At 40.0% G+C, this 21,521-nt stretch overlaps 1 protein-coding gene across 2 annotated transcripts in view; it reads right to left on the reverse strand.

Moving 5' to 3' along the window:
- Positions 1 to 10,888: 10,888 nt before the first annotated feature.
- RBX1 (ring-box 1) overlaps positions 10,889 to 21,521 on the reverse strand; it is a 58,758-nt gene continuing 48,125 nt past the window's right edge. For both annotated transcript variants that reach the window (XM_075832280.1, XM_075832281.1), the window contains one exon: positions 10,889 to 11,074. In XM_075832280.1, the coding sequence (XP_075688395.1) occupies positions 11,036 to 11,074 (39 nt within the window). In that variant the 3' untranslated portion in view covers positions 10,889 to 11,035. The remainder of the gene's footprint in view (positions 11,075 to 21,521) is intronic.

The following is a 21,521-nucleotide window of genomic DNA, read 5'->3' on the forward strand; positions in this document are numbered from 1 at the left end:
CTCAATTCTCCGAATGGGAGAAGGAAATTCAAGCTACAAAATCAAAAAAGTTTACCAGGGATATCAGAGATTTCCAGCAAAACAGGGTATACAGATGGAGGAGAAATAAAATAATAGGTGGACGGAGTCGCACACCGTCTGTTTCATCTGTCTCCTCTCTTAGCGAAACAGAAAATACATTTTTTCGATTTAATCAATCATCTGGTCCGCGTCCTAAAAGAAAACTTACGCAGAGACAAATGGCAAACAAGTAAAGACCAGACACGCAAGACCCTACTCATCGCCTAAAGGTGATCAACCTATCCACACATATTTTCTCAGAAATAGATAGAGAGGTTATTGAAAAAGGCCTCACTTTTTCACCCTGTAATCATTTTGATGCTTTTTCTGCAGTAAAAGATCTTAACATGTTTGGTCGGTCACTCATACACAAAAAATGGTTCCATAAATCCAACCATGCGGATATATTTCCTACTACAAAAGAACAACAAGCTTTAGGGGCCCTTGAGGAGTTACTGGAAGAACAAGATACCAATGTATCAGGTAAAATTCCAGTATGTATTCGCACGAAATCAAAGAAATTTCCTCCACTCAGTCTGTGCCCCGCTGTAGATTCATTTGTTAAGGCGGTCACACTAGAATTTCAAAACATTCCCGGTAATATTAGACATGACAATTTAACTACAATACAACCGGAAAGTCTAAACAAATTACAAAAAATGAAGGATGTTGTGTTCAAGGCTGCCGATAAAGGCGGTAATGTGGTTGTATGGCCTTGCCACATGTATGAGGCTGAAGCCTATAGACAATTACGTGATAAACAGTGTTATAAAAAACTGACATTTAATCCTTCATCCTCTTTTAGATCTATGCTGCAGCAGATACTATCGAAAGCCTTACAGGAAGATGTTATTAATAAGGAATTGTTCACCGCACTCATAACTGTTGAACCTATTATCCCCACGTTGTACTTACTCCCAAAAGTGCATAAGAATGATACAATACCACCAGGAAGACCAATAATTTCAGGTAGGGGCAGCATTACAGAGAAGTGTTGCAAATACATTGACCATCATCTAAAAGACTTGGTTATAAACCTACCTTCATATATCCGTGACTCCGCAGATCTTCTCCAGAAGGTTAGCGGCATCAGCATTGATGATGACATGCTATTAGTTGCGATTGACGTGGAATCCCTCTATACCAGTATCAGGCATGCCGATGGGATTGGGGCAACTAAATTCTTTCTCTCTAATCTGGAAAAATCCATGCATGATTTTCTTGTTGAGTTACTAGAATATACTTTGACGCACAACTTTTTTCCCTTCAATGGGAATTTCTACCTACAGCTCCAGGGAACGGCGATGGGGGCTGCCTGTGCACCCTCATATGCCAATCTATTCCTTGGACTGTGGGAGAGAGACCTATTGACAAATGGCCAGGATGATTCAATGGACCGGATCCTGTTTTGGGCACGGTACATTGATGACATCCTGGTCATCTGGAAGGGTACATCATTAGAGTTAGACAAGTTCATGTCAGATCTTAATAACAACCAGTTTAATCTCAAATTTACGTACAAATCGAATAATCAATGCATGGATTTTCTAGACATCAAATTAACTAAAGACGCTGATGGATTCTTGCAGAGTAATGTGTATCGCAAGGAGACCTCTGTTAATTCTCTATTGCATTTTTCGTCTTCCCATCCACCACAGACCTTACAGGCGATTCCTATCGGGCAATTTCTGAGGATAAGGAGGATATGTTCCTCCGACACTCTTTTTGAGGAACAAGCCAAGGATCTAAAATATCGCTTTATCGATCGAGGCTATAGTATGCGGTCCATTAAAAAAAGCGTATCACAGGGCCAAGCATACAAATAGAGATGACCTCCTGTTTACAAAAAAGAAAAAAGACACACAGACAAAGGTGAGGTTTATAACTAACTATCACTCGAGGTGGCCACAAATTAGGGAAATTTTTAAGAGGTACTGGCCAATTTTACTCACGGACCCAATTCTTACCAACTATGTGACTAGGTACCCTAGTATCACAGCAAGACGCTCGAAAAATCTGAAAGATCATTTAGTGAGGAGTCACTATGATCCGATTATAAGAAAACATCCTTTTGGGACAAAGGGCGCAAAATGGGGGTGTTCCCCGTGTGGGCACTGTGTGGCATGTCCCAACATTGAGAGAACAACAACGTTTCCCAATGTGACAGGTACGAAAATGTATACTATAACACATTCAATATCATGCACCACGAAAGCAGTGGTGTATTATGCAATGTGCCCATGCCCTAAAGTATACGTTGGTCTCACTTCAAGGGAATTAAAGGTGCGGGTGAGGGAGCATATGTCTGACATCAGACGAGCAGCGAATGAGGAGGCCGAGGAGACCCTAAAACCGATACCGCGACATTTCAAAACACATCACTCTTGCGATCCAACGAAATTAAAGGTGAGAGGCATTGATCACATTGTTACAAACATGAGAGGGGGTAATATCAAACAAAAATTAGCACAATGTGAAGCACGCTGGATTTGGACCCTTGGGTCAATGCATCCACTGGGCCTAAATGAATCTCTGAACTTCGCTCCATTTCTTTGAACCACTGACTCCTTGCGGGTCTAGTTTTTTTAACATATTACAAAATATATATATTTTTTAATTAATTGTTATTTTATGCATATAGTCATTACCTTGTTAACTACCCTCTTTTATGAATTCTTCAACCTTTAACAGGTTCCCGACCGCTGGCCGTATTTATACGGCCAGCGGTCAGGGTCTCTGAAATCCGCCGTATAGACTATTTACGGCGGCACTTCAGAGACTGTGCACGCGCGATCGCGTGCACACAGCTTTATGCCCTGGCTGTTGCTAACAGCCATGGGCACTGGGCAGAATGTCAGGGGCCAATCTTTTGGCCCCTGAACATGTGATCGCTGTGACAACCAATCACAGCGATCACATGCATTTCTGCATATAAAACAGTGTGCACGCGATCGCGTGCACACAGCCCTGTGCCCACGCTGTTACCAACAGCTCTGGGCACTGTGCAGAGTATCAGGGACCAATCTGATGGTCCCTGAACATGTGGTCGCTGTGAAAACCTATCACAGCGACCACATTTGTTTTATTTTGACTTTTCTGGCAGTAAATCTCCTGCCTCTTTTCTTCTCCTCAAACATTGTTTCAGTTTGAGGAGAAGAAGAGACTCGGGAGAATTGCTGCCAGAAGAATACAGTTACAAAAAAATACAGTTACACTCATAAAACATTCTCTGTATAGATAGATTTCTATCTATCTATACAATCTATCTATCCATCTATCTTTTTTTCTATCTATCTACCTTTCTTTCTTTTATTCTATTAGAATAGGCAGGTAGGGAGTATATAATTATATATATATATATCCACATATATATAATATATATAGCAATAGCGGTTTATTTTTTTGTTAGCGGTAGTGTAAATCTATATACCAGTTAGTTTGTGTGTTTCATAAAAAAAATAAAACTTTGTTTAGTTAGTGTTAGTTACGTTATGGCGAGGAAGTTGTTTAGCGCCGAGGCATACGCCATGCTGTGGTCTGAGTCGGAGACCGCATCAGAGATGGCGTCCGAGATGGAACCTGTTTTAGGTAGTGACGATGACAGCGTCACTTCAGGTTCATCTTCAGTGGACGTTATCCCTGACGTAGTTGAAACTGCAGAACATGAAAGCGCAGGGCCAAGTAGCGCTGTAGCACGGGACAGCCTGGTCCCTCCAGTCCAGGCTCTTGTATGGGCACCTGCCCCATCTTTTGGGCCAAGAATCCACGGATTTACTGCCACTCCTGGCATAACCGTGGACAATACAAATTTTGTCCAAATGGATTACTTCCATTTATTTATAACGGACGACATCCTAAATCTGATTGTCCACGAAACGAATTTATATGCCACTCAATATATAAGGCAGAAACCTTCATCCACCCATGCCAGAGATTGGACGCCCACCAATTAGCAGGAATTAAAAAAATTTTTGGGGCTCACCCTAAATATGGGTATTGTCAAAAAGCCCTCCATTAGGTCTTACTGGTCAACAAGACCCGCCCAAGCCACCCAGTATATTCTGCAGTAATGCCCAGGTCTCGTTATGAGACAATAATGAGGTTCCTCCACTTCAATGACAAGGCCCCCCCCAAGTACCTTGTTTAAAATAAGACCGCTAATAAATTCCCTGAATAATTTATTTCTGCAACTTTACACCCCTGAGCAGAATGTAAGTGTGGACGAATCCCTCCTCAACTTTCATGGCAGACTTAGCTTTCGCCAATATCTACCTTCCAAAAGGGCAAGATATGGCGTTAAGCTCTACAAATTGTGTGAAAGCAGGTCAGGATATACCACCGCCTTCAGGATTTATGAAGGGCGGGACCGCACAATAAATGTTCCTGGATGCCCCCCTGATCTTTCTACCAGCAGTAAGATCGTGTGGGAGATAATGCAGCCTCTGCTTCACAAGGGGTACCACCTGTACTGTGATCATTTTTATTCGAGTGTGCCCCTGTTTAGGCATTTGCATGCTGCAAGGACTGGGGCATGTGGTACCATGCGCAAAAACAGAATTTGTTTTCCACAGCAATTAGTGGGGAAGCGCATGGTAAAGGGGGACTCCTGTGCTTATGCATCTGAAGAATTGCTGGCGGTCAAGTTCAGGGATCGCAAAGATGTGTATGTGCTAAGCACGATTCATAACACAGGAACAGTGGCAGTGAGGGAAAGGGGGGCATCATCGGACAAGCACAAACCAGTGAGCGTGTCCGAATATAACAAGTACATGGGGGGGGGGGGTGGATTTAAGCGACCAGGTTTTACAGCCCTATTTAGTCAAACGCAAAACTAAAACCTGGTACAAAAAAGTGGCCATTTATTTGTTACAGGTGGCCAGCCACAACTCATTTGTGCTCTACAAAAAAAACAGAGGCAGAGACACATAACTGGATTTCCAGGAAAAAATTATTGAAGGCTTCATTTTTGATGTTCAGGACACCCGAGAATGCCCCCAGTCTGAGGATGTCACGCGACTGACTGAAAGACACTTCATCAGTCGGATTCCCCCAACAGCAACCAGAAGCAAGCCCCAGAAAAAGTGCCGCGTCTGCAGAAAAGACGGGCACCGCAAAGATTCCCGATATTTCTGTCCCTCATGTCCCTCACAACCAGGCCTGTGCATTGAGCCATGTTTTAAAAAATACCACACTGTTCTGAATTATTAGATTTTAGTTAATTCGTTGAAAATATATTTTCCCTACATTACGTTTTTATTTTTCCCCTGATTTTACTCCAAGGGTGAGGGAGGGAATGGGTGGGGGGTGGATGTCATGTTTGCATATTCTCTAAATTTCATCTGCTGGAAAGCTCCATTTGCATAAACCTGCAATTTCTTATTTTAGAAAACCCAAAAAAATAAATTCCCATTATAACCCTAGATTAATATTTTGGGATTTCTGCTTCAAGAGCAGATATTTTGGAAGTGTTATAGAAACTCTGTTGAGTTTTGTAAAACCAGCTTTGAAAAAAAGCGATTTGTGAAATAAGCTTCTTCTATCGTCCGCCCTCCTACTTCTCTATGTGATAAATAAGACACACATATTTGGTATCCCCATGCATGGGAGAAGTGGAAGAATGTGAAAGGAGATTAATTTTGGCCGTGGTCTATGCCGTGTGTGAAAAATGCTGGTATAAACTGACGCATTTGCTAAAAAATTGCTAATTTTATTTTGATCCATCTTATTCAAGAAACTTTCAGAAGAAAACTGGACTTGCTAAAAATATGATAAACCCCTTGAAGAAAACCTTGTGGGGTCTACTTGTGTGAATGAAGTCATTTATGGGGTGTTTCTAATGTTTCAGCAGCATTACGCCCCCCAGAAAACAGTATGCGGCTATAAAATCAAATGCTAAATTCCTGGACTGAAAAGCCTCCTTTTATGCCAAGCCCTGGCACATACCCGCACAGTGAATAAGGCACACATATTTGGTATCCCCATGCACGGGAGAAGTGGAAGAATGTGAAAGGAGATTAATTTTGTCCGTGGTCTATACCGTGTGTGAAAAATACTAGCCTAAACTGACGCATTTGCTAAAAAAAGCGCTGATTTTATTTTGTTCCATCTTATTCAAGAAACTTTCAGAAGAAAACTGAACTTGCTAAAAATATGATAAACCCCTTGAAGGAAACCTTGTGGGGTCTACTTGTGTGAATGAAGTCATTTATGGGGTGATTCTAATGTTTCAGCAGCATTACACCCCCAGAAAACAGTATGCTGCTATAAAATCAAATGCAAAATTCCTGGACCGAAAAGGCCAAAAAGCCTCCTTTTATGCCAAGCCCTGGCACATGCCCGCACAGTGAATAAGGCACAAATATTTGGTATCCCCATGCACGGGAGAAGTGGAAGAATGCGAAAGGAGATTAATTTTGTCCGTGGTCCATACCGTGTGTGAACAATGCTATCATAAACTGACGCAATTGCTAAATTCTTGCATTTTTTTCCAATTTTGCCCACTTTAGAGAAAAAAATAAAAATTATATATACTGACAAATGCCACTAAAACAAAGCCCTATCTGTCCTTTAAAAAGAGTGTAAAATTCAAAGATGAACTTTATTCACCTGCAGAGTTATAGTCATCTAAAGAAGCGCATAGCAAAATTGTCAAATTTGCTCTGGTCATTTAGCTGTAAAACAGCCTAGGCCTTAACCGGTTAAGGTATACAGATACGCAGTTATGCTTGGAAACACATTTGGAAGATACTGGAGGCCATGGACATTGGAGGGGATAAAAAAAAAAAAATAATATATATGCCCATTGTTTAATGAGCATGTGTTATTTCTTTCTGCTCAATTTATTATCAATATTGTTCTTTCTTTTTATTTGTGGTGTTTTTTTATTTATTTTTGTCACAATATATACGTGTTCTTATATTTGTCATAGTAACCACGGTATGTGTATATATATATATATATATATATATATATATATATATATATATATATATATATGTTTTATTACTAATGTATTTGTAACTACTAGTAACTATGCACTTCATAATCTAGCATATATTACTGATTTTTATTGAATATTAATATATATACATGTAGATATTTATACATTTATTGACAGCTTTTGTATGTATTTTTTGTATATACATATTTTTTATCAATGTATTTATAATTATAATCACTATCGATTATGCACTTAATAAATTTTGCACACATCTCTAATCTAATTTTATATTGTATATCAATTACACTTCCAGACATATACATATATATATATTTTTCCGTTTATTATCACCATTCACTAGTATTGTTTCTTCCTTCTTTTTTTCTTCACTCATTAATCATTTGTTCTTCTTTTTCTTCTGTATCGGTCCCTTATTACACATATTGTGTATCTTCCTTATTTATTGTTATGGACCGTCCTCTTTTATTGTCACATGCACTTATGCATTCTTCTTTCTTTTCTTTTTGCCGACAATGTGCATTTATATATATTGCACCCTTTTAAATAAGTATATACTTCCTCTAATGTTCCCATTTGTCTCACATGCATATATACATACTTATCTTTATTACTTACATTTGTTTTCCGATCTATGTTTTCCTTCAGTGGCACGGTGGGAGAGGGGTGTGCGCTGGCTAGGGGTGGGGGAGTGGCTCACGCATTCTCGGCCGAGTCTCTAATCGTAGCTGGACGTGGACAGCACTGTCAGACACCGCTGGCTCACGTCCGCTCCGATGGCGCGGTTCCGGAAGTGGGGCAGCAGCCATCTTGCTACCCCCGGCTTGTCGCCAGCAAACCTCTTGCACTGTCTTCACTGATGTGAATTACATCTGATTACGCCAATATATAAGGGAGGGTCCCGCTGGGAAGACGCCACCCCCGGACGAAGGCATTCGCCAAAACGCGCGTCGGGTCTAGCGTCTCCCCCATGCGGTGACATGAATCGGGGTACGTACTATCGCTTTTTGTATTAGACTCCTGTGGCTGCTTGTTCACTAGATTTAGGCTGTACTCTGCATACATTGGCTTTTTTGTATTGTCTTACTATGCAACTTACCTTTACTGGTTATAATTTCTGATACCAGTAAATGGTGTCTTCCCTACCAGAAGCACACTATTTTTTGCACATTGGCACTTTATAAATACACTGCTTCCTACATGTTATATGTATTCAGCTTAGTACTGATATCAGCATCTAATCTTGGGTCTCTATAATATATGCTTATGTCCCAATACCATTCCATGTATCCTGCATGGGCTGATGCCTTTTTTTACATTGTAGGACTCATTTTTTAATTATTTGTGTCTGTTTGTCCATAAAGAAATTTGTTTCTATCACACATTATGTGAGTTGTACTTGACCTCTTCCTCTATAGGTTTTTTGTATTAGATAGTCACTGCAGTATACTATGGTATGACCTAGCTACTGTAATCACATTATGTCTTACCATTGGCAATATAGATCCATGCATCTTTTGTTTAGCATGGTGGTTTTTCAGATATTTAGTAAAATATGTAAAAAGACATGACCAAGAATAGCGGTTGCAATTTTTTTTTTTTTTTGTGAATACCAATCAGAAATAAATTTTAAACTAAAACTGGATATTTTTGTAAATAAAACCCAATACAAAATCAGAAACTGTCTTGTTGCAATGGTGGCATCCTGTAACAGTACCACTCTCGAATTTAATGAGACCTTTAGAACAAACATTCTTTCACAAATGTCTGTAAAGGCAGACTGCATGGCTATGTGCTTGATTTTATACACCTGTGGAATAGGACAGAAACACCTGAATTTAATAAGTGAAAAGTGTATCGCGATACTTCTGTCCATATAGTGTATGTGCATAGTATGTTATTTGGGTGGAGAGTCTGGTCTGTCCAAAAAACAAAATCAGTACTTATACTTTATATTAAATGCCCCACTGTTGACGGTTATTGAACCCCTCAGCATTGCTATATTCACACCTCGCTAATTAGGGTGTATGTTCACACGCAAACTCAAAAAACATCTGAAAATACAGAGCTGTTTTCAAGGGAATACAGCTCCTGACTTTCAGGCGTTTTTGAAACCACTTGCGATTTTCATGGCATTTAAGCTTTTCTTCAATAGAGTCTATGAAAAACAGCTCCAAAAACATCCCAAGAAGTGTTCTGCACTTCTTTTTCGCAGCAGTTTTTTTTGCGCGGCTGTTTTTCAAAACGGATGCGTAAAAAATAACAGCCCTTCGGAACAGAATGCTGTTTTTCCCATTGATTTCAAAGGGCAGATGTTTGGAGGCATTCTGCATCCGATTTTTCAGGCATTCACGGCCCAAAAAAATGGCCGAAACCACTGAACATACCCTTGGGCTATGTTCACACGCTTAACAAAAACCGGCTGTTTTTTGCAGCACTTTTGACGGCTGTTTATGGAGCTGTTTTTCTATTAAGTCAATGAAAACCAGCTCAAGCAGTGACATGCAATTTTTTTACATGGCCGTTTTTAACGGAACGCTGTTTTTCCCATTAAAATCAATGGGCAGATGTGTGTAGGCGTTCAGCCCCCACATTTTTTGCCGTTGTTTGGGCGTTTACCGCCCGAAAACCGGCTGACAATAGCCGTGTGAACATACCCTTAGGGATTAGGCCATGTTCAAACAGGATGGATATGCTGCAGAAAAGCATACAGGGTATTGGTCCTGGAACTCGTTGGGCATTCCACCAGAAAAAAAAACCCGCACCACAGTGTGTGTGCAATTTTTCAGGCGAAATGTCTGCTGCAGAAAACAAACAGTGGTTGGGAGAAAAAAAAACAAACACATTCATACTTACCACCTTGGCGGTCATAGCAATGAAAACAGAAACTGGGGGAAGTATAAACCTTTTTATTAATCTTAAACCAAAAGTTAGGTTTTTTTCCTGAATTGCATTTTTTTGCAATGGAGTCACATCTGTGCCACAAAAAAACACAACATTTGCAATTTGTACCACCCGATTAAATTCAAAGGAAACCTGCAAAAGAATAGGAGATGCCAAAGAATAAATTGACATGCTGCAGTTAAACCAAACACATACTGCAGGAAATTTATGAACGTTTTTCAGCTTTTTTTTTTCCTGCAGATTTGTTCCTATCTCATCCACTCTGCTACTACTGTGATACACTGTGGATTTTCTGCAATAAAATCTGCAGTATTTACGCTATGTGTGAACATACCCTTATGTCCATGGTCTTTAAAAGGAATATCCCCATCTCACATTTATGTAAAATCTACAGCAATTGGCAGAACAAGTGTCCCGTGAACCCAATCAAAGCAACCACTTTTCCAGGGTGGCTCTTTATGAAACTCCCAAAGATGCTAAAACTGTGGTCAGCAACACCAGTGGCCCCTCAGCTGTTGTGAAACTAACTCCCAGCTACAAAAAAAAAACAAAAAAAAACAAAAACGACCTGTGCACAATAAGAAAGGTGGCCAATTTAAGCAGTGACAAACCCCAGTTCCTGATTGTGTGAAAAAGTAAAAAAAAAAATGTGATTACAGCACAGACGACCAGTGTCATCCCCAATCACGGACCGTGCACATACAAGATGTGCATTGACTTAGTAGCCCGAACCGCAAATGTGGCCCATAAAATGACTTGTCCTATTTTTTTGTGGAAACCACGGTCGTGTGCATGGGCCCATAGAAATGAGTAAGCATTTTTGCGGCTGAATTGCAGACGCAAAAACACATTTGAGCCTAAATATGTGAACAGACTTTACAATCCTGACACTGTTTTGTTAGTCAAAAAACACCTAAGGGGGGAAAAGAAAAGCACCTAGAAGAAAGAACAAACAAAAAAAAAAACAACAGTACACCATGTTTATTTGGAATATAAGGAAGAGTACTTTTTATATACTAGAAAATAAAATTGAAAGTATAAGAACAAATCAGGCTTATATTGTATAGCAGATTCTTGTGGTCTTTCCATCAAATGGCAGGTTGCAAACATAAATTAGCGATCATAAAAGCCCAAGTCGACTAATGACCATACCTAAAGAAGAAAAAAAAAAAACAGGGTGAGAAATTTAAAAAAAAGTCAGAATGTTATTCTGCATTTAATTTACAAGAAAAAAAAAAAAAAAAAAAAAAAAATTGTGTCAGGTCTTTACTTAAGGGGAGTAGGAATGTAACCCCTTCAACATGCAAGTCACAGAAAGTGTATCATTCCCTCATTCACATGATGCTGATCGCACGGGAACGGAAGCTGTGCCCATGTGGTCACCGCAGAAATTCAGCTGACGCAGATTACTTGGTTCCAGCTGCGAAGGCCAGGATCTGAGAAACCGATGATCCCAGCCATTTTACCACTTAAATACTGCAGACAAAAGAGACTGCAGCATTTAAGGGGTCTGACCAAGGGAGGAGACACCCTAAATTAAATACAACTGGGGTCGGAAAAAATTCGGACCCCCAGCAGTTTAACCATTTGATCGCCTTGGTCAGTGACCACGGCGAGATCAAAAGGGAACTCTCCACTTTGCTCACGTCACCAGGTTTCCGATGACTAGATCAAACACTGGGAAATCCCTCTGTAGATCCCCAGGGCTGTCTGTTCATTAAGCCTACTGTTCGGGCAGACTGTGCTGACCTAAGAGCAGCCTGTGTCAGAGTGACACAGTATGATGTATTAGCATACAGGAGTATGCGAATACATTACAAGTAAAAAAATAAAAGTTATAAAATGTTATCCCTTAGGCTATGTTCACACGCGGAGTCAAAAACTTCTGAAAATACGGAGCTGTTCTCAAGGCAAAAATCGCTCCTGATTTTCAGATGTTTAAGCCACTTGCGATTATCGCTGCATTTTTCACAGCCGTTTTCTATAGTCTATAATGAAAAACTGCTCCAAAAACGTCCCAAGTAGTGACATGCAGTTTTTCGCAGCAGTTTTTCAAAAACAGCCACGTAAAAAAAAATGGCCCGTCTGAACAGAAAGCAGTTTTTCCATTGAAATCAATGGGCAGATGTTTGGAGGATTTCGGCTACCGATTTTTCGGCCCGAAAAAAAAAAGGTTGAAAATAAGCCGTGTGGACATGACCTTTTTTGTGTTTTTTTTAAAATCCCATTAAGGGTATTATTTTGCATAAAATATATTTTATTGCCCCTACACTAAATAAAAACAAAAAAAAACCTACACATTAGGTATCTAAACTACTATAATAACCTGAAGAATTAATCTAACGGGTTATTGTGAAACGTGAATGGGATAAAAAGTAAAAGAAAAACAGTGCAGAGAATCACTTTCTTATATTCACGCCGTAAAAATAATTTTTCTACCTCCAAACTATGAAAAAAAAAAAAAAAAAAATACTATTTCTCCCGCATAAAAAAAAAAAAAAAAAAAAAAAATTAAAAAAGCCTCATATGGCCACGTCAATGGAAAAAATAACAAATAAAAATGTATGGCTGCCGAAATGCAGAGGTAAAAACTGAGAAATTTAGTTGGTCATTAAGATCTTTTCAGGCCCAGTCATTAAGGGATTAAAAGTGTTTATTGTGCAAAAGTAGTAAAAAAAATTTAAAACCTAAAACAATTATAATATATTGCCATAATAACACAAAATAACAGTTAACATAATATTTTTTATGCTGTATAGTGAACAGCATAAATTTAAAATGTGAAAAATAATCCTTGTTTTTTTTCCCCCCAATTCCCTCCCCAAAAACAATGTTAATAAAAATTAAAGCGATATGTAACAATTTTCTAAAAAAAATTCTTAATGTACCATAGCTTTCCGTTTGTGTTACCATTGATTTGTGATATCCTATTGATTCCGCCAAAAAAAACAAAAAAAAAACTGAAACCTTACGGAACGGAGACAGATGGAAACCACTAGCAACGGAAGCATTACCATTGAAATTAATAGTAATGCAAACGCAGAGCTACGGTTTCCGTTCATGGGTTCCCCAAAAGGAAAGGTCTGACTGAACCCGGACGCGGATGTGAACGAAGCCAAAATTATACAGATTGAATGCAGCATTTTAAAAAAAAAACAAAAAAACACTGCAGGAATTGCTTTTTTTCAAGTCACTAAGCCTCTCAAAATAGAGTAAAAAATAAAAAAAATGCTCATGTACCCCAAAATGGTACCAATAAAAACCACAGCTCGCCCCACAAAAAAGCAGCCCTCATACCACTACTTTTAGGAAAAAATAAAAAAGTACCGTAGTTGGAAACGAGGGTGCCCATATTATACCAGGACAAAACTTTCCCAGTAAAATTCTCCAAACTGCAAAAGTGTAGAGTGTGTACCAAAAGAGGGACAAGAAAGGACACCATTTATCAGTGAGACACTGGCCTGTGCATAAAGGATTGCTTCAAAGCGCAAAATATTTATTTTTTTTTACCCCATTATACCACCTGATAACGTCCGGATGTATTCTGCCCAGCTTACATATGCCCCAACATTATAAACTTGAGTTTTAATGGTATTTCAAACAAAACCACCAAGCAAAATCTGCGCTCCAAAAGCCAAATGGCGCTCCTTCCCTGCTGTGCCCAAACAGCAGATTACTTCCACATATATGGCATCGCCATACCAGGGAGAACCCGCTTAAATTTTGGGGTGTGTTTCCAGTGGCACATGCTGGGCACAACATATTTGACACGGAGATGGCATATCTGTGGAAAAGTTGACATTTTCACTCCGCAACATCGCGTGCACACTAATTTCTGAAAAACACCTGTGGGGTTAAAATGCTCACTATACACCCCTAGGTGAATATCTTGAGGGCTGTAGTTTCCAAATTAAGGTCACTTTTTTTTGGGGGGGGGGGGGGGGGTCCACTCTTTTGGCCACACAGCTCCCCATGACCAATCCAGCAATATCTGCACTCCAAAAGCTAATGGCACTCCTTCCCTTCTGAGCCCTGCCATGTGCCCAGGCAGCCGTTTATGACAACATATGGGGTATTGCCATACTCGAGAAGTTTCTTAAATACAGAAGAAAAAGAACCCCAACATTTGTAGAGGAAATTAACTTTTAAGCTAAATCTACATCTTATTGGGAATTTTTTTTTCCCCACTGTCCAACTCGAAAAATCGAACACACACCTATGGGGTCAAAATTCTCACTACACCCCTAGATGAATACCTCAAGGGGTGTAGTTTCCCAAAAGGAGTCACTTAGGCTAGGACCTAAAACAAAATCACGATTAATTGAACATGTAACCTCGATTAAGATTAATGAACGGTTTAGGCCACACCTTTTTGAATGTCACTCCACTGAATATTTATCCCGAGCCTGCTGTATACTACTGTATATAACCCGACACTGTTCCCACACAATACAAAGCCCCCATAGCTCCCCCACACACAGTATAATGCCCCATAGCTGCCCTTTCAGATAGTATAATGCCCCATATAGCTGCCCCCACACAGCCCCAATATTATACGCACTCACGTAACCCCATTCCAACGACAAGTGGAGGAGATCCCTCTGCTCTTCCGGTCTGTGCGGCTTTGTGCAGAAAAGCGCGACAATGCCACTGCCTCGCGTCCGGCGATACATAGTGAACGGTACAGCAGGGATCTTACGGCTCCCTGCTCTACCATTGGACTCAACGGTATCTGCATCCTGAAGATGCAGATACAGTTTAAACAGGGGGGAAATTGATTAAATTTTATTTTTTTAAATTGAAAAACAGATGCAAATGAGGAAGTCCGTTAATTGAACTGAATTTTGTTTTCTGGGTTTTTTTTTTATTAATTGCCCAACCATACTTTGGGGCTTTTCAAAAGCGACATGGTTCCTAAGAAACGAATCTAGCATAATTTGTGCTAAAAAAAGCCAAATAGTGCTCCTTCTCTTCCGAGACCTGCCATGTGCCCAAATAGCGGTTCATGACCACATATGGGGTGTTTCCATACTCTGAAGAAATTGCTTTACAAATGTTAGGGGGCTTTTTCACCTTTATTCCTAGTGGAAATTATTTTTTCCTTCTTTGTTTTGGCACCACAAGACCTCTTCAAACCTGACATAGTGCCTAAAATATAATCGAATAAAAAGAAGGCCCCAAAATTCACTAGGTGCTTCTCTGCTTCTGAGGCCGGTGTTTGTCAATTACCACACAAGGGCCACATGTGGGAGAATTCTAAAAAAAAAAACACAAAAAAAAACAAAAAAAAAAAAACAGAATCTGGACAATATTGATTTGTGTTTCTCTGGTAAAACCCGTGCAACACCTAAAAGGTTAAGAAACTTTCTAAATGCTGTTTTAAAGGAATAGTGTCACGAAAATATTTTTTTTAACATCAGTTTGATTTTAGTCTTTTATTAAAAACTTTTATATTTATTTGTGTGTTTGTGTGTTACTTTTTTTTATTTTTACACTTTTTCTTCCCTATGGGAGCTGCCATTTTTTACTCCATTTCTGTATGTGTCGATTAACGACACATACAGACATGGAATACGGCAGCCCCAGTCCCATAGTGAATGCGAACGGGGCCCGTTCCATCCACTATGTTGTACGCCGTCTGTGTGGGAACGGCGCATGCGCCGCTCACACAAAGTCCAAGTTGAACTGCGCGCCGTCCGGCGCCATTTTCCTGTGGACCGGAAGTCGCGGCCGGACAGTAAGATTACTACTTCCGGTCGCGGCTTCCGTACTTGTGCACATGGAGCAGCGGCAGCAGACGGAGCGGACGGACCGGAGGGAGCGGCGGCGACTTCTATGTATGTTCGTGTTTCAGTGTGTGTTTACTACTGTATATAAACCTACTACACTGTGTGTTAGCTCAAAAAATGGCGACACACAGTGTAGGAGGTTTGACCGTTCAATCCCCTCGTTTCTCCCGGCACTAGCCAGGATAAAGGAGAGGGGAGATTCTGAGAGCTCACTAGAGCGAGTGAGTTTTTCCCAATTTTGCAGCATAAAGCAATGTGGTTGCTTTACCACATGCAATGCTGCAATTTTGGGAATTGCTCCATCTAGTGACCAGCACTGGGAAATATTATAAATTAGAATCTAATTTATAATATTTCCTGACTCATGAAAAAAATAAAAAAAATTAGAACAATGTTTAATCACCCACACACTAATTGTTTAACTAAAAAAAAAATACATTTTTTGCTAACACATTCCCTTTAAGATACTTGAGGGGTGCAGTTTTTAAAATGGGGTAGTTTATGGGGGTTTCTAATATATAGGCCCCTCAAAGCCACTTCAGCACTGAACTGGTCCCTAAACAAATAGGCCTTTGAAATTCTTGAAAGTGTGAGAAATTTCTGCTAAACTTTAAGCCTTGTAACTTTAGAAAAATAAAAGGATTTAAAAAAAATAATAATTTATGCCAACATAAAGTAGACATATGGGAATTGTTAATTAGTAAATAGTGTGTGATATAACGGTTTCAAAAGCAGATTCAAATTGAGAGAAAAAAAATGCACAAGTGGCTGCAGTGGGAAGGGGTTAAAGGGAACCAGTCACCAGCATTTCACCTATTGAACGCTCAGCCATCGCTGTCAAAAGTTCATTTGCATTATCTCCTCTCCTAAAATCCTCCTTCGACCGTAAACGGTCTGAAAACATTTTGCACCTTCTATGGTAATTCTGCAGTTTCCTTCACTCCTCTTATCCTCCGAAAACTAGACCACCCTGACTACTGAAATCTCGTCTCATTTGTCTGCTTCGTTCGAGCCTCAAATCTAGTTAATGTGCATGCACCGCTATGGTGTCCCAAGATGAACGCGCACCAGATCAATGTGCAAGCGCAGGATTGTGTGTGTGTGTGTGTGTGGTCAATCAAAAGTAAGGAGGTAATGGCACATGAACACTGAAAAACAAAATACTTAAAAAGGTAGAGCCTACTTAGAGGATAATTATAGGTTACATAAAAAAAGATTTTTCACCCACTATCACCAGGTATTGCTGGTTTAATAAGTGAAATGCTGGTGACAGGTTCACTTTAAGGCCACTTTACAGGAAACAATTTTGCATATGGAGCAGGCTCAGCGCATGAGCCCGCTCCATCTATATCTATATATATAGTGGATGGTGCAAAGTGAAAATGGCAATTTTCCACTGATATGCCATTTTAAAGGGAATGTGGTCGCTAGAATTTTTTTTTTTTTTTTAGTTAAACAGATAGTATATAAATGACACATTGTTCTAATTTTTTCACAAGTCAGGAAATATTATAAATTAGATTCTAATTTATAACATTTCCATGTGCTGGTCACTAGAGGGAGCAATTCCCAAAATTGCAGCATTGGCATGTGGTAAAGCAACCTCATTGCTTTATGCTGCAAAATTGGAGAAGACACACTCGCTCTAGTGTGCTCAAACAATCCCCCCTCCTTAATCCTGGCTAGTGCCAGGAGAAAGGAGGGGGTTGAATGTTCGAACCTCCTACACTGTGTGCCGCCATTTTTTGAGCGAATGCACAGTGTAGGAGGATTAGGTACAGTGGTAATCACACCGTATAACAAACACACACATCACATACACAAACATAACTTACCTGCTCCTGCCGCTGCCTCCGCTCCCTGTCCTTGCTTCTGAACATATGGACGGAAGCCGCGACCGGAAGTAGTCATCTTACTGTCCGGCCGCGGCTTCTGGACCACATGAAAATGGCACCGTATGTCGCTCTGCCGAAGACCTTCCTTTTGGACTGTGTGGGAGCGGCTTCCCGTTCGCATTCTCTATGGGGATGTATGTGCCGTATTCCATCTCTGTATGTGTCGTTAATCGACATACAGAGAGGGGAAAAAAAATGGCAGCCCCCATAAAGAAGTAAAAGAAAGAAAAAAGTAAAAACACAAAAACAAATAAATAACATTTATTTTAACATACTAAAAGCAATAACCTATAAAGAAAAAAATTTTTCGTGACACCTTCCCTTTAATGTACAATATGTTGTGCCCAGTTTGTGCCACAGAACACCAATACCTCATACAACGTTGAGCGGTTTCTCCCGGGTATAAAATGTCACATGTGGATGTAAGCTGGTGTTTGAACACGCTGTAGGGCTCAAGCGAGGGAGCACCATTTGGCTTTTGGAGCGCAGATTTTGCATGGTAGTTCTGTTTGGGGTTTTGCTGGTATTTCAGTTTATAATGTGGGGGCATATGTAATCTGTGCGGAGTACATCAGGGCATAAGAGGGTATAATAATGGGGTAAATAAATAATAATCCGCAGATGTGTGGCCAGTGTCGCACTGATAAACGGTGCCTAGTCTTATCTGCTTTGGAACGCTCTGCACAATTTCTTTCGCTATATTCTGAGAGCCAGAACTTTATTTTTTCTCCACCGGAGCTGTGTGAGGGCTTATTTGTTGCGGGACAATCTGTAGTATTTATTGGTACCATTTTGGGGTACATGTGATTTTTTTGGGCAAGGAAGCTGACAAAAAAAACAAAAAACAAAACAAATTCTAACAAATTTTTTAATGTGTTTACCGTGCACTATAAATGACATTTTCATTTACTCTGCGTGTCGATAAGATTACGGTGATACCATATGTATATAATTTTTTTTAATGTTTTGTAGCGTTTGTGAAATAAAAATCAGTTTTTTTATAAAATAATTTGTTTTTTGTGTCACAATATTCTGAGAGCCATAACTTTTTTCCTTTTCAGTCAAAAAAAGCTGTGTAAGGGCTTGTTTTTTGCGCAACGGGTTGTAGTTTTTAGCGATACTATTTTGGGGTATATGTGACATTCTGATAACTTTTTATTCTATATTTTGGGCGGGTGGTGACCAAAAAAAGGGATTTTGGCATGGTTTTTTAATAATTTTTTTTGCGGTGTTCACCGTGCGGGAAAAGTACTATATTTTTATGGTTTGGGTCGCAGTGATACCAAATGTGTACTTTAGCGGTTTCATTTTTTCCCTATAATGAAGGACTTCTAGGGGAAAAAAAAGCATTTTTGGGTTTTGGAACTTAACTTACTTTTACACTTTTATTTTTTTACTTGAAGACCTACAGCACTGATAGTTTATAATACATTACACCGTAATGTATTATAGCAGCTGTCAGTGTGACGCGGAGAGTCACACTGACAGGAAAGCCTATGAGGACCAACCTCTGGCTGGTCCTCATAAGCGTCCGTGCATGTCAGACCCGGATGCCGTTGTATGGCCTCCGGTTTTGCCATGACCAACCGATGGCAGCACCCGCAATCGGTCCCTGGGAAAGTTTGTTATAGCAAAAAAACGGGAATGTTTGTTGCTGCAACAAACTTTCCCTGCGATCACATGATTAGGACCTGAACCAATGAGGTCTCTGGGACCAGAGGCAGGGGTTAACAACGCGATCCGGGTGTCCGGGGTACTCTAAGACACCCGATCGCGCTTTTAACACCCGCCGTGAATTCACATCGGCGCTGCAGAGCCCAGCAAGCGCCGACATGAATTTTTTGTGGGCGGTCGGGAAGCGGTTAACATGAAAATGTCTATAAACCGCCTGTGGAGTCCAAATGCTTAATACACCCCTAGATAAATTCCTTGAGGGGTGTAGTTTCCAAAATGGGGGTCACTTTTTGGGAGATTCCATTGTACTAGTAATTTAGGAGCTCCATAAATGCGAAATTGTGCCTGAAAAATGTCCTAATAAAATCAAGGCCCTAACATCCATTAGGTGGTTCTTTATTTCAGAGCACTGTATTTTAGTGGCGCACTAGGGCTACATATGGAATATTCCTACAAACTGCAGAATCAGGGTAATAGAGGTTTGTATATAGGAAAAAAAATGGATTAAAATGGAAAATCTTTAAAAAAACAAATAAATAGAGTCTAGAAACTTCCTCCACTTTGCTTGAATTCTTGTGAAACACCTAAAGGGCTAACTAAACGAAACACCGTTTTGCATGTGTGAGGAGTGCAGTTTCTAAAATGGGGTTCTATTTTATAGGCCCCTCAATGTCAACTGTATTAGTCATTTAGAAAAAAAAAGTAGGATTTGGAAATTTGATTGAAAATTCGACTAATTGCTGCTAAAGTTATAAGCCTTCTAAAATCCTAAAAATATAAAAAAAGGCAGTTAAACGCACCCTTCACCCCCCCCCCCCAAAAAAAAACCGCCAACAAAGTAGACATATGAGAGATGTTAATTATTAACTATTTTCTGTGTTATGACTGAATGTCTTGAAAAAAATCCAAAATTTAAAGTGAAAATTTGAATTACTTTGCTTTTACATTTCGGTTGATCTATTTTACGTTTTGTTAAAAGTACTATGTGTCACGAAAAATCTCAGAATCGCTTAGATAGGTGAAAGCATTCCAAAGTTATTACCACACAGTGACACGCCAGATTGGAAAAATTGGACTGTGTAAGGGGCAAAAAAAAAAAAAAACATTCTAAAATAAAGTTATGGTCTCAGAAAATTACAAAAATGAACTTTTCAAAAAACAAAAACAAAAAAAAAAAACAATTTACAAAAGTAGTAAAAGACAAAAAAAAAACAAACACCAATATAAAAATACATTCGGTGTCACTAGCTATACATCTTTTGCCTTCTGTAATACCACCGCGAGGTTGACTTAGCTTAACCCCTTAGTGACCAATTATACGCGGTCACTAAAGGGCCTTAGGCTAGGCCGTCACCTTTTCACAGCGGCCCAGACCAAGTACTGCAGCCGGGGCTCGGCTGTCTGACGACAGCAGGGCTCGTGCTCCAACGGTAGCGATTGAAGTTTATTTAGATCGCAGCCGCTTAACCCGCTAAATGCCGCGGTAAATAGTTTACAGAGGGATAGAACTCCCTCGCTCACCAGTCGGCGGCCCGCAAATCCAATCGCATGCCTCTGATTGGGTGTCATTGCAGCCGAGGGGCTGATAAAAGCCTGCAGGTCTGCCCTGGTTATGTGCGTAATAGGACATTCCAGAGTATACCAGAGCATTATTGCCTAAGTATACCAAAGCATTATAGCAGCGATCTAAAGATCGCAGAGTAAAGTTCCCTAGTGGAACTAATAAAATAAGCAATAAATGCGAAATAAAAATTGATAAAAATTACAGTAAAAAAATAAACTTTATTCCATAAAAAGTGTTTATTAGTAATGGTGTAAAATAAAAATAAAAAGTACACATATGGTATTTCCGTGACCGCAATGACCCAAACAAATTTAATATGTAATTTAACCCTTTCACGACCAAGGACGAAAATGCACGTCCTGGTCGGCTGCTAGTTCCCGCACCAGGACGTGCATTTTCGTCCGCATTTCAAACTGTCACTCTGTGTAAACACAGAGTGACCGACGCGCGCTGACAGCTGTCCTAGACAGCTGAGACATCAGTCTCGCTGGACAGCGGACCATCGCCGCTGCTTTCGGCAGTTAACCCCTTAAGTGAGGCGACGGATTGCCGTCGCCGCATTTAAGTGGTTTGAAGCACATCGGCAGCCCCCACAAAGTGATCGTGGGGGCTAGCGATGCTTGTCACGGCAATCGGAGGACAGATAATGACCTCCGGGTTGCCATGTACGGAAGCCT

Source organism: Rhinoderma darwinii, chromosome 7 (assembly GCF_050947455.1).
Source record: "Rhinoderma darwinii isolate aRhiDar2 chromosome 7, aRhiDar2.hap1, whole genome shotgun sequence".
Lineage (NCBI taxonomy): Eukaryota > Metazoa > Chordata > Amphibia > Anura > Rhinodermatidae > Rhinoderma > Rhinoderma darwinii.